The sequence below is a fragment of the Centroberyx affinis genome, unplaced genomic scaffold (assembly GCF_046629955.1).
Source record: "Centroberyx affinis isolate AG114_WGS23_722 - 3 ecotype Tasmania unplaced genomic scaffold, CSIRO-AGI_Caff_v1 ptg003413l_1, whole genome shotgun sequence".
Classification (NCBI taxonomy): Eukaryota; Metazoa; Chordata; class Actinopteri; order Beryciformes; family Berycidae; genus Centroberyx; species Centroberyx affinis.
Genome location: NW_027281391.1, coordinates 25,665 through 39,107, shown reverse-complemented (window position 1 = coordinate 39,107; position 13,443 = coordinate 25,665). Strand labels below are relative to the sequence as shown.

Here is a 13,443-nt window from a genome sequence, read left to right as displayed (position 1 = left end):
AGCTGAGAAAATGAGAAACGCAATGATTTTCCGTAGGCGGACGTTTAACTGGGGAACTTTGTGACTCTGGGGACTTCTGTCCCCTCCGGCTGTCATCTGGGTCTATTTCTGAGCCACTAAACCAAGAGAGGGCAAAGAGAGGGGCTGACTGAAAAATGAGGAGTCAAACATGGCTTTGACTAGAATTCCTCCCACTCCCCAGTGTGTCTGTATTGTGTGTGTGTGTGTGAATGCGTATGTGTCTATACATGTAAGTGTGTAGGCCGATGTAATTATCCTAGTGCTGCAATCCCTCAAAGTGGAAGGGGAAACCTTGCAGTCCCACGTTGAGCAGACATTTCAAACTGCATTAAAACTCCCTTCCCTTTCCTTTCGCTTTTCGCAGCTGGTTTGTGTCTGTGTACAGTCTGCTGATGCATTCATGATATCCCATCTACTGAAACCTGCACTGGACCTGCAGTGCAGCTCACCGAAACAGGACCCAGCTGCTGCTGGTGACCTGAGATCTAATTGCTAGCAATGGAACAGGCAGCTTGGAAATGTGGTTTCTGGAGCGGAGGGGCAGGGTGACTGACACACAGAGGCTCAGAACCCAAGGAAGACATTAAGTTTCTGCATTCGAATTTCTCTGGAAACCGCACTTAATAGGTTGCAGGACTTGAATGACATCAGAGCCCCGACTTCCACTAATGGACTTCCCGAAAGGTCCGACGCGTCGCTCAATAGAAAATAGGCTATCAGAGATTATAAGAAGCTTTTGCAAACAACATATACAGCCCTTTTCCTATTGTAAAGATAACAAGATTGTGTCGTTTGCTAATGCAATCCAATAAGCTCTCTGATAAAGCTGTGTGCTTGCCTTATGAGTTCTTGGAATAAGAGTTTTTATCTGGCCTTCACTGTTTACCTTAATTTGCTGTCATCTCAGGCATCTGCTGGCGGCAGATTGCAGGGCAGCGGTGTGAGATGTGGCCGATATTACAGGCACGGTGAGAGGCTGAAATATGCGCCGCTGCTCAAATAAAACTCCCCGTCGTAAAACCTAACCAGCCAGCTTAGCAGTGAATGGGAGAGCGGCCTAAATGATTTATGGACAACAACACACATCAGTTAGGCTATCAGATGGCTGGATTCCAAGTGCGTTAACACAGCTCAGATCTAGGACACATGTTCAGCTTGTTGCTGAATCCTAAATCTTGGCAAGCATGAGATGGAACAATGCTTTGAATTAACTTTCTCATTGTTGTCATCGAGATTTATATTTTTACAACATAATGCTCAACATGAAAAAGCTCCTCACTCACTTCCAGTGGCATTGTGTTTACAGGACCAAACAGGGAGTCGAATTGTTAAACGAATCTACTCAGCCAGGCCAGATGGATTTTGGTCTCGGCTGGGGAAGAGACCAAAGGAGTTCTGATAGCTCTTCGTTCTTTTAAGTAAATGTCATCTGTTTGAACAGGGGTCCAAACCCGCCTAATGATGCTGGCGTGCTGGAGGAAAGTTTCAACGGCAGCTGGCGCTGCCCGCGCTCGCTCCGCTGCTCTCATGACAACATCGCGCTGACAAGACCGCCGACAGGAGAGAGTAATGCACAGTAATGCTGTCATCATCGCTTGGTCGGGTTTTAAAAAAAAAATGTGAGAGGCTAATTGTTTAGCTGAAATTAGCGATTTCTTTTGGAGGCGTGCTTTTTAAGAAAACACACTTGAAGGAATGAAAGGGGGGAAGTGAGAGGAACCCAGACTTAATTTCAAATCACTTCCAGTCATGCTAACCTCTTTACCCAATGGTTGACTGAGCTGGTGCTGTGCCCATTTTGCCTCAGCCTTAATCTTAGCTTCATAAAACACCTTCTGAATAGAGACAGAGAGAGAGAGAGAGAGAAAGAGACTGAGTAGAAGTGAAATATGGAAAATGAGAAGAAAGGAAGGGAGGAGAAGAGAGGAGAGCAGAAAAGGGCTTTCAGGCCCGAGCTTGTCTCTTTGCCCTTCTCCTTGCTCTCACCTTATCAGCGTCTTGGCTGCACGTTTTTACAAATTAGCCCAGGATGCAGCGAGGGGCCAACACTGGGAGATCTGGCATTCATTTACATTCTTACTGGTTTCTGCTTCTCCCTACTCTGTTTTTTTTCTTCAAGAACAGAGAGAAAGATGGAATTTCAAGGGGCCAAGAAGAAACGGGGCAGGAATCGTTCAAGCAACACAATCCCTGAGCGAGCGTCCCGCAGGGATCAGCACGGCTGCCGTGCGGTTGTAACGTCGTCGTCCGCCCATCTCCTCTGATTACCACCATGTCTGTAGAGAGGCCCATGAGGGCAGAATTTGTGTGTTTCGATTGGTATGTGTGTAAAAGTATGTGTAGGTGAGCAAAATCTATATTTTTACTATCTTACTGGGTCAAAACATCCCCATAAATCCAGAAAAATGCTCACTTGTTGTGACTGTTTTCTGAAGCTTATTGGGAAAATAGATAGTTTTTAGGTTGGTGGTAAGGGTTAAGTGTAGGGTTAGAATTACCTTTAGTTTAAGGTCAGGGTAAGGGTTAAGATTTAGCACGCATTGGTGAGGATTAAGTTATATGTACTGAAAACTATTGGTTAATATTTGCAATGTGACTACAATTGAAGCACTCTATTGCTTTGGCAACGTTGGTCTCTTTCCTGTCATGCCGATAAAACTGATTTAAATTTGAAGTTGAAGTTTAGTTTTAGGGGTGTGGCCATACATCTAAGTCAAATGAATATCCTTATAACTACAGCAAAGGCGTATGAGTCTATGTGCATGTATGCAAAGTTTAACTTTGACACATACATACCCACAGGGAACAAGCATATGGAGCGTGCATTGTGCGTTAAGTCTGGCATGGCAGGAATGAGCGGATCATCGTGGCGTCCATCTTGGGGATTGAGCGAGACGGTTTCTCGGGAAGGGAGCGGGGGAGAAGTGCGGCGCACCCTGTGGAGCGCCGTCGTATGATGTGTTACAGCCCCGCGGAGCCGAGAGGGGTGTCAGTATTGCACACTAACCCCCCCAAGAAAGCTCTCAATCTGGTTCTCATTAGGCCTGCAGTCTGCCAGGCCTGGACCCGACACATCCAGACTGCAGCCGCGCTCACCCAACAAAGCCCCGGCGCTGAGACGCAGCCAAGCCGAGGAGAAATAGACCGCGTCACCAATAGGGTGATCGCTGACCTTAACCACCCCACCAGTAGAGGATGGAAACCACTGGATGAAAGCTGTGGATGGATTCGGATGTGTACCGTCAAACTGCACACAGACAGAAACAGACAGACAGAAAACAGATGTACATGCACACACATAGGCACACGTATGTTCACACACACACACACACACACACACACTGATCCCTGGTTTCTCTTTGTCCAAGGAGCTATCTGCTGTTATCAGCGTAATTGGAGCAATAGGGGGCCATTTCCTGTGAGAATGGAGCTTAATTGCGATGACTCACTGCTTGCAGATACTTCCCCGCATCTCCCAGCAACCACACGACCGACGTCAGAAGAAGACCAGATCGCCAATACCCCTTTTCCACCACCCCACCACCACCCCCTTTTTTCTCTGAACTCATTCCTCAGCTCATCCCTCCTTCTGAAGCCACCATGCCCTTAGCGAGAACTTCAAAAGAAAACAGATCCTCATAAATCGCCCTTGAGTGGCCCCCAAAACCGCGGCAAGCGGGCTGGAAAATCCAAACAAACAATGTAACGACGAGCGGTCGGGCCGGCTTAGGTCATGCCACGCAAACCCCAGAACTCAACGAGTGATCGGATACTGGAAAGTAAACATCACGCTTCGGTGAGCATGTATTGAAACCTGGAGAGGGAAGGATAAAGAGAGACTTAACTTGAGGAGGGGAGGGCCAATCTACTGTATACATTTTGTTTCTGCGAGAGAACAGAAGAGAGAGAAACACAGACAGAGCGAGATGCAAATGCTAACAGCGAGGAATGTTTTCTTATCGTCACAGACCTGGTCTGGCTGGTCTGATGTTGGGGACTTATCAGTGCACGGGAACTGAGGAGGAGGAGGACTGAGTGGTGAGAGAGTGGAGGAGGGCCGGCGGTGCGATAGCCTTAGCAAGACCTCAGCCTGAAGTGTTTAGGTGATGAGGAAAAGGACTTGGCAGGGAAAAACCACTCAAACGGTGTTTTAAAGCCCAATATGCCAAGCCCGTATCTCCCCCTCTTAGCAGTGAATGAAAAACTCAACCCTAATGAATGGCCTGGAGACAAGCTGTGAAATAACGTCTGGGATATTGGGATATTTTACAGTTGTTTTATTGTGCGGGTCAGGTTCATGTGCAGGACACAATTCACTTTTAAAAAGTGAAATAAATACCATGATGCCATAAGAGTTATGCGTTCCAATCTCTCGAGCAGTAGGTGGTCCTGAGTTCCCCAAAGTTTCCCATGGCAGAGAGCGGGTCTACTTTTCTCAACCATCTCTCTCCACACAGGCTCCAAATATGAAGGGCATAAAAATATTAACACTAGGCTGCCAGCCTATGGAGCCGTCATGACCTCACTCCCCGGGTATAGAACCACATCAACCAGCCTCCACGGAGCAGGGAGGCTGCGGTCCACCAAAAATAATCCCCTCATCCGCCACAATCGGCTCCTATTGGTCACGTAACTGGTCCGTCAAGGTCGGCGTTACATCCACGCCCAGGAGGAGCTGGCTCAGCTGAACGCTGTCGGCATCGCAGCGGTGTGTGGCCAAAAACATACAGTTAGGACTAAGGGAGAGGGAAACCTATCTGGCATGGTTTCCCAGTGTTGATGTACAGAAAGTGGAACATGTGAAGAGACTGAGGGGGCAGAAGGAATGGGAGAAGGGAGAAAACAGGGGTAGACAGGGGTAGAAAGAGGCAGAGGGTAACAGAGACATGAACAGACAGACAGAGGAACCCAGAAATGACCCGAGAACGAGAGATGAAAGAAGACAGGCTTTCCTTCCTGTAAAGAGCAGTGAGTCCTGTCCGTCTGGTGGATCGCTCACCCCCGGTGTCAGACCCCCATTCCTCTCTGGGGCTTTGATGTGAGGCCTCTGCACTCACCCTAACAGGATATTACTCTTTAATGACCTCCTGATATGGCCTGCCCTCCTACACACAGCGGTGCACACACCAGGGAACACACGTGAAACATGTAACATTTATATATAGATTATACATACACACACACAAGTACATATGCACAAGAACGTACGCACTCACACACATAAAGATCATGCACACACTCTCTCTCTCTCTCTCTCTCTCTCTCTCTCTCTCTCTCTCTCTCTTTCTCACACTCACACACAATAAAGAGCAGTGGAGAAAACATGCAGTCACAAGTTTACCCACCAACTGCAAATTCTTTGCTAGCCTAAACATAGACACACACACAATTCATACACACACACAATGGGTACAATATATAGGACTGCAGCCTCTGACGCAAATAAGCTGCACTTGTCCTTTGTGATGAGAGGTTTGTGTTTTTATTCCAGCCAACAGCCTGGGATGGCCTCATTTCTGCTGCCTTTCATAGCGAAGCCCTGAGCACACTGGCCTTTTCCTGAAGTTGGCTCAGGCCGTTGTGACTGTTTGATCTGCTGATGCACTGATGTGTGTCAGCATGTCAACAGTCACACTTAACTGACATTATCAGGGGCTGGAAATGCCGGCACTTGACCCCGGCTGGCGCACACCAATGCAAATAGGGATAGAGAATGAGATGGGGGGAGAGAGATGGTAATACAGAGAGGGGGAGAGACAATGACAGAGAAAGAAAGAAAGAAAGAAAGAAAGAAAGAGAGAGAAAGGAAGGAAGGGAGGGAGGAAGAAAGAGAGAGAAAGGAAGGAAGGGAGGAAGAAAGAGCTTGTGGATTGTACACACACCACACACATACACACACACATACACACACACATATACACATACACAGCAGCCTGACTTAATCCCCTGGTATGATCAGGGTTGTTCAGCTAAAACAGGTAATCCCACAACAAACAGGTCTCTATTTGAGTTTGCCTGCTTGGACAGTCGGTCGCTGCAGCGTAGAAGATCAGACGAGCAACAGGATCAGAGCAGGATTTCCAACTGTCAAAACACAGCCGGTTGAAAAAGGTTATTTGAATGAACTGCCTCAGTCATGGAGGTAACTCAGCAAAAGCAGGGAGACAGCTGGTGGAGATACGTCCATGTATGAGGACACATTTACATACAGCATGTGCATCGTACCCTGCAGTGACTGTGAATCACACAACAAAGCAAGCCAGGATCTGACATTTGGAAAGTGCCACTCTCACCTCTCTCCTGTTTTGTTTTGTCCCGACAGACCCACAGCGCTGTTGGCCCTGCAGGGGAGGTTGGCAGGTGAGCCGCCGCAGCGTGTCGAGGCAGGCCGTCCGCTTACTGTCAAGCTCTGGGAACTGGGACGCCTGCATTACTACATAAACCATGTGAATCCGCCACGCTACCAGATCCGCTTCCCTACACACAACAAGGGGATGCTGTAGAATTGATAATCGTGGGAGCGCAAAATCTAATTTCAAAGGAACTCAAGAAACTCTAAACCTGGCTGACTGTATTTCCGTTGGCTCGGGGAGTTCGGGGGGGGATTATTACTGAGCTGCTTCTTTTCAACACTGCTTCTCCCAACAAAGAAGCAGCAAAGTTTTACAACACTTTTTTAATGCTTTGGAAAATTCCATTACATATTGTTTATTTGACGAACACCTGAAAATTAAAGGCTGTAAAATTAAGCGGTTTCTCATGATTCACTTTTTCTACATCGCCCTGGGTGCACTCTGTGGTGCTGACGGCTTGTTTTTGCAATCTCTCAAGTGTTGCACATGACCAATAATATCATTGTTCCCAAAATCGATGACGACGACAACATCTCTTACCCAAGAGAAGGCTAGATCCAGGGAAGTTTCAGTTAAATGATTAGTATGTAGCTAACATTGTGTCTTCGGGGGATATTACATACCCTCTGGTGCTGTACAAATAAAGATTATTATTATAATTTATTATTATTATCATTATTATTATACATTATAAACCCTAGCCTGAGGTCTCAGAAGAGAGAATATTTGAGAAAGAGGGCCTGTGTAATCAAGGCTAACTGCTTTGTGCATCTGTCATCATATGGTTGTGCAAAGAAAGGAGGAGTCTACATCATCATATCTGGGAGACTTGATGTATACAACCCATCTGTGTCAGTCTGGGGACTGATTACAGAATGTGAATATTGAAATGTATAGAAGTCTCAGGGCCAAAACTCTGGTGGCTGTACAGTCAGTCCAATGAAACATATAAGGGGCATCAATGTGATTCTGATGTACAACAGATTTTAAGAACTCTGTAGTGTGGAGCCAGGGAAAATCATTTACACTATGCGGGTGTGTGTGTGTGTGAGAGTGAAAGAGAGATAGAGGAGGAGAGAGAGCGAGAGAGGGAGAGCGAAAGAGAGAAAAGAGAGAGTGAGTGGGTTAAGACCAACCCCCGAGCAGCTGCATGTTTCAACTAAGGTCCTGTACTTCACTCTCTGCCTTGTCAGTTTGCCTCTGAGTCAGGCGGCGCTTGCATGTGGATTCTCCTCCAGATGCCTTGTGGGATAGAGACAGTACTACAGCAATTTCAAGGTAACTTCAGCGTGATCCATCTGTTTTGATGCAATATGCATGTTGGAAATGTTGGGAAATGTTTGTTTCACGTATTCTTTGGATTTTTGGCTTTGTATTATATAGTGTTTAGATGGGACAGTATGTCATAAGTCTAGAATGATGATCATTAGCACTGATATTTTACAGTTTATTGACATTCAGAGTATAGTGTGTGTTACTTATGATTTTTTTGATGATTTTTTAATATGGAAATTGTAACTTTTCTGTGTGAAAATATATATTATATATGTCAAGTTGTTTGTGCAGCCTGGGGGAGGGAAAGGCTATTGGAATTTTGAAACATAATTTTACTAAGAAACTACAAAAAAAAACAAACAGACATTTTATCAAACTATGCCATTGCACTTTTTGTGTCAAATATAAAGTACTATAATTCATAATTTAAAGTTAAATATGGTCTTTGTTTTAAGAAAGAAATGCTGAAACACTGCAGCTAAAAACTTATTCTTTCAGTCACATCTTTCCTGGAATAATTGGACATTCAGCTGTTCATTCATCATCTTCATTCATCTTTTTAGCGATGGTGTAGATTCAGTCAATACTTCTGGGAGACTTTGCACTCAGTTGTTTGTGCAAACTTGGACAACTCAAGTTAATTTCCTAAATGCTTGGCAGCAGTTTGAATGAGCTAAAGTCTCCAGACCATTTGTTAAATGTTAACATATGACTCAAGAGGCAAGAAAAAATTCCTTTGCACGACAAGACTCAAAGGAATGCAACCCTAATCACTGGAAATGGTTTTCGACATAACATTGAGAGCTAAAGCCACCCAGTCATAGGCTTTAGTGTTTTTATCATTATAGTCTGTAAATGTCATGGGCTTTGGAGACACTGTTTATGCTGTTTATTTACACTGTTTAAACACACCTCATCTTTACGTTGATGCTGGAGGGGAAAGCGGCTGCATGTGTGCCAAATTACACACACATGTTGTGATGGAGCTTGTCTAACAACCATATCATGATTGACATACAGTTTAAACACAATTAGAGAGACTGTTTGTTTGACACAAAAACTATTCCTCTGTCCATTAGATCCTTAGCATGGTATGCTGCCTTATACTCTGTGTGTGTTTTTGAGATATCACTGTATTGTTTAGATTCCATAGTATCAAAAATTATACTCATAAATCCTATCAGGTAATATGCATTTAACTTCTTTACCAACCATTTGTTAGGGCAAGAGATACACTTTGAAGTCATTTTTTTTCAGTTTCACTATTCACATAATTACCGCCCTTTGGCCTTGCTGGCTTGCGTTCTGTCTCTTTTCTTCATTGCTAAGCCACTTTTTGATTATTATGATTCAATTATACAATTATGATTCATGAATGTTGACTCACTCTTTGGTTTGCACTTATTATTTGGCTAAAGGCCTAAAATGTAATTGCAATGCAATCTAATCTCATTCAAGATGCCTGAATGTTCACTTTATCAGTTTATTTCTACTTGAACAGTTTATCAGTGGGACTATGTTTCCTGTTTACAAGTCTCTATGAAAGCACTTCAAGTTTATAAAAGTCGATATCAGTGGTACCGCATCCTTCCTATCCATAAATTTTCACTCTCTTTCCTTCCCTTTCTCCAGGGTGTCTGACCTCGACAAAGAGAGCTCAAGAGCACCATCTGTTGGTGGAGAAGAAAACACATGAGTGAGAGTCGGAGTGAAACCTACTTTTTTGGATTATATCGGCTTCATGTAATCCCTTCTATTCATCGCAGGAGCTAAGACACAGTTTTTTGTGTATCCTCATCAATATTTGAACACATCTAAAACTTCACAGCCCTACTGCCAAAGCATGACAAGAACAATGACTTTATAGCCACAGACTGCAAACAAAACACAACCAAAGCAACGCCAACCATGGAGGCTTCCAGCTCTGCTCATGCAGGGACTCCCGTCACCACAGCCATGCCCACCAGCTTCCCAGCTCCCTCCTCTCCCAGCTACCTGGAGTTCTTCTGGGAGTACCAGGACAATGCCGTCATCGTGGAGCATTACAACTACACAGGCAAGCTGAAGGGCGACCGCTACCGTGAGGGGCTGAAACCTGAGGGCATCGCTTTCCTGGTGGTGTGTCTCCTCATCGTCCTTGAGAACGCTGTGGTTCTCCTTGCCATCTGGAGGAACAAGAAGTTCCACCTGCCCATGTATTACCTATTGGGAAACCTGACCCTGTCCGACCTGCTGGCTGGGATTACCTACATGGCCAACATCATCATGTCAGGACCTAATACTCTGAAACTGACACCGTTGCTATGGTTCCTCAGGGAGGGAGGGGTCTTCATCACACTGGCCGCCTCTGTCATCAGCCTGCTGGCCATCGCCATCGAACGCCATGTTACTATGGTGACCATGAGGCCATACCACGGGGCGAAGCGAGGGCGGATGTTGGCACTGATTGGTGCAAGTTGGGCCCTGGCAGGGTTTTTGGGGGTCCTACCGATTCTGGGATGGAACTGCATCCGCAGACTGGACCAGTGTTCAACAGTCCTGCCGCTTTATGCCAAGAGCTACATCCTCTGCTGCGTGTCTGTGTTCAGCGCGGTGCTGTTAGCCATAGTGGTCCTTTATGTCCGCGTTTTCCGCATCGTCCGCGCAAACACACAGCGCCAGCGCCTGGGCCTGTCAGGCTCCCTGCGGAAGGGCTTAGCGAGGAAGTCACAGAAGTACATAGCCCTCCTCAAGACAGTTACTATTGTCCTGGGCGTCTTCATTGCCTGTTGGCTGCCGCTCTTCCTCCTCCTCCTCCTGGATTTTTTCTGCCCTACTCACAGCTGCCGACTACTCTACAAGGCCGATTACTTCTTGGGAGTAGCCATGGTCAACTCGCTGCTCAACCCCATCATCTATACTCTAACCAGCAAGGACATGAGGAGAGCCATTCTTAGGCTGCTGTGTCGGCCATGTCTGATGACCAGGGACGGCCAGGTGAAGAAGATCGGGATGCCGTTCCTGGAGTGCAGCTTCAGCAAAACAGAGGTGGCCTCCCAGAAGTTAGAGGGGGGCCTGGAGACCACCATCTCCTCTGGGAACGTCATCACCACCCCCTCTCCCATTAAGGCCCTCTACCCCAAACTCTTCAAGTCCTGAAGACTTTATCAGACATGCTGCACAATGGAGTCAGTGTGTGTGTGAATGAGTTCCCCACTAAACAGAGGAGGACAATAGATGCCTAGCACGCCTTCTGTAGAAAGGAAGCAATCCTGGCATTCTCGAATTCTGGAGTATAGCCAGAAAGACAGAAGGTGTATGAAATGTTATAGAGCCACCCAATACAGCTACGGGTTATAATAGCATCATGTTTAGACAAATGTCTCGCTGCAACAAGTCAGGAGTGGTGCAGTTACAGCAATATAACCATATCAAAGAGGTTCATTGTGGGAACGATTACAAAGCAAAGGGCCAGGAGGATGAGACTCAAATGTGAACAACTTTCTTATGTGTAGATGTAAAACTCTCCCTTAACTAATTTGCACTGAAATAACGTAGCGAATGGAAAAGCAGCCTTGGACTAATTTTTCCGGTGGGTCTCTACTTTGTGTTAAAGCTTAGAAGGACACCGTTCTGTAAAACTAAAGACTGAACCAATGTAGCGTAACCTAAAGTCGCTGGGTTCTTGCGGTGGAGGAGTTGGGCTCCCTTTGCTCCTTTTCTCTGTTTCCTATGAAACTGCCAAGAGCACAACATGAACACGCAGCCTAATGCATCTGTGGACATCTGGATTTCGCTGGCTCGAAGGCCCAAGGTGTGCCATACTTGTCATGATAACCTGTTTTATACTAGCACCACTACACATTGTATCTGTGTACATGAAGCAGGGAGAGTTAGAGGGACAGAGAAAGAAAACAGGAAAGAGAAAGGTGGCAGTTGCTCTTTCTATACACACAAACACAGGAACTTTCACTTGATGCAGAATGCTGTGGTGTACGGAGGGAGGGAGACTCATGCAAAATTGAACCCCCCTCTGTTTCGAAATGAGTTGGCATGTGGTTAGCTGAACTGATTTTCATTAAATGCCAATGGGAAAGTTGGTGTAGGTGGTGTCAGACTTTGTGTGCATTAAACCACTACAGTAACAACAAGAATGTAATCATATAATGTGATTGACTGACAGACCGGTCCAAAAAGACACATTGTCCTTACTGTCATGACATGCTGATTCTTTTGTGTCAAGTAACTCTGACTGAATCAGCTGCACTTGTATCACTTCTTTGGGAAGACTAAGACAAGTTTAAGTCCAATAAACTATCACTCCAAAGATTTATATGTGAACTTGCAAACAAGGTTGTTTAAATGATTAATCATCATCCAGCTGCATCAGGAGTTTTAAGGACAAGAACGTGCCTGTCCTTGAGTGGAATCAGGGCAAATACATCATACAAGTGCAATTATGCCAACACTTCCCTTCACTATCCCTCATGGTATTAGAAACTTTCCAGTTACAGTGCAAGGCATTGATTTCATCCTTTTTCTACTCATTAAATTTGTTTGACATCTGTCATTTCAAAAGAATGTTTTCTGTACAGTCTGGGCCTTGATTGATGAAAGAGGTGGTATGCTATTTTGTACTGTAAATCATGTATTGATCTTTGTATTTTTGTATCTCTGAAGACTTTCATATCACCTGTATTGTAAATTATATGTATTTTGTATCAAGAAAAGGCTCGCAAACTTCACCTCTCACTTCATAAAAGCAATAAAATGCTTTCTGGAAAGATTCAAAAGACCTCCTGGTTTCATTTCATTGTGTGTGCGTGTCTGCTGTAACTGCATATGCTTGTGTGTGTCGGTATGTATTTCCTATTGGGTAGTTGAAGGTGGGTGAGTGAAAGAACGGGTCTTGAAGGGGAGCCACAGGAAGTCAGCTCCCTTGTCTCACATCTGGTAAGAGCATTGGCCTAGATACTGTAGCTGGACTCTTCTACAAGCTTTACATGTCTCAGGCCGGCCCAGGCATCGCACAATGAGCCTTTTCTTCAGTCCTCTCAATTCATCTTTCTCTGTTTTTTCTGTCAACCTGTGGATACGATTGGTCATCACCACGCTTTGACCTGCTGCCCGAGCTTGTCATGCTTGAAATAGAGTAAGACCTCTGCAGATAGACCCCATGCAGCTGGCTTTAACATTGTTCTCTGGTAGTTGTACCTTCTGTATGACATGTGGAGAGAGAAAGTCAATAGGCTGTTACTTCAACTTTGTAAAAGTTTATGCAATTACCTACAGCCCTAAACACACTATAGACACTATAGTTTCACCTTGGGGCCCAGTCTCAGAGAAACATGCTAGTTATCTTTTGTAATTTTAGGTCCTAAGTTTAAGAAATACTGTCCTGTGGTGTGATAATTACTATTGCAACAAATTCCAAGTTTGACATGTGAAATGAAGTCTTTATCTGCATTGTTACTGTGAGACCACAAGCACTTAAGGAATGCCACTCCTTATGAGACCTCTTTCAAACATTCAAACATTAACAATCCCTCTGAAACTAAACATAAGGATGTCATATGAGCAGACATTATTTTTTAGCATGTGCAAACAAAGTACACACGGTAGCCTACCTAGGGACATAATATCAGGTTTTCCCAGCTATCAACGTGATTTGGCTAACACACTCTGCTTAAAAAGAAACACCTCATCCTGTGATGCAAAAGCTAGTGGTACAAAACAGACAGACTGACAAAGCATATAGGATATAGTTGTTTCAATTTTGATTTAATCCTTGGTGACCCAAAGACATACCTATCTA

General features: G+C 45.0%; 1 protein-coding gene across 1 annotated transcript; it reads left to right on the top strand.

The window, feature by feature from the left end:
- Window positions 1–7,580: 7,580 nt before the first annotated feature.
- Window positions 7,581–12,386, top strand: LOC139660883 (sphingosine 1-phosphate receptor 1-like). The gene is made up of 2 exons (XM_071539149.1): window positions 7,581–7,652; window positions 9,282–12,386. The coding sequence occupies exon 2, from the start codon at window positions 9,558–9,560 to the stop codon at window positions 10,785–10,787; it is 1,230 nt and encodes a 409-aa protein (XP_071395250.1). The 5' UTR covers window positions 7,581–7,652; window positions 9,282–9,557; the 3' UTR covers window positions 10,788–12,386.
- The last annotated feature ends 1,057 nt before the right edge of the window (window positions 12,387–13,443 follow it).

Coding starts and splice junctions, on each gene's coding strand:
- LOC139660883 (XM_071539149.1), top strand. CDS start 9,558: ATGGAGGCTTCCAGCTCTGCTCATGCAGGGACTCCCGTCACCACAGCC.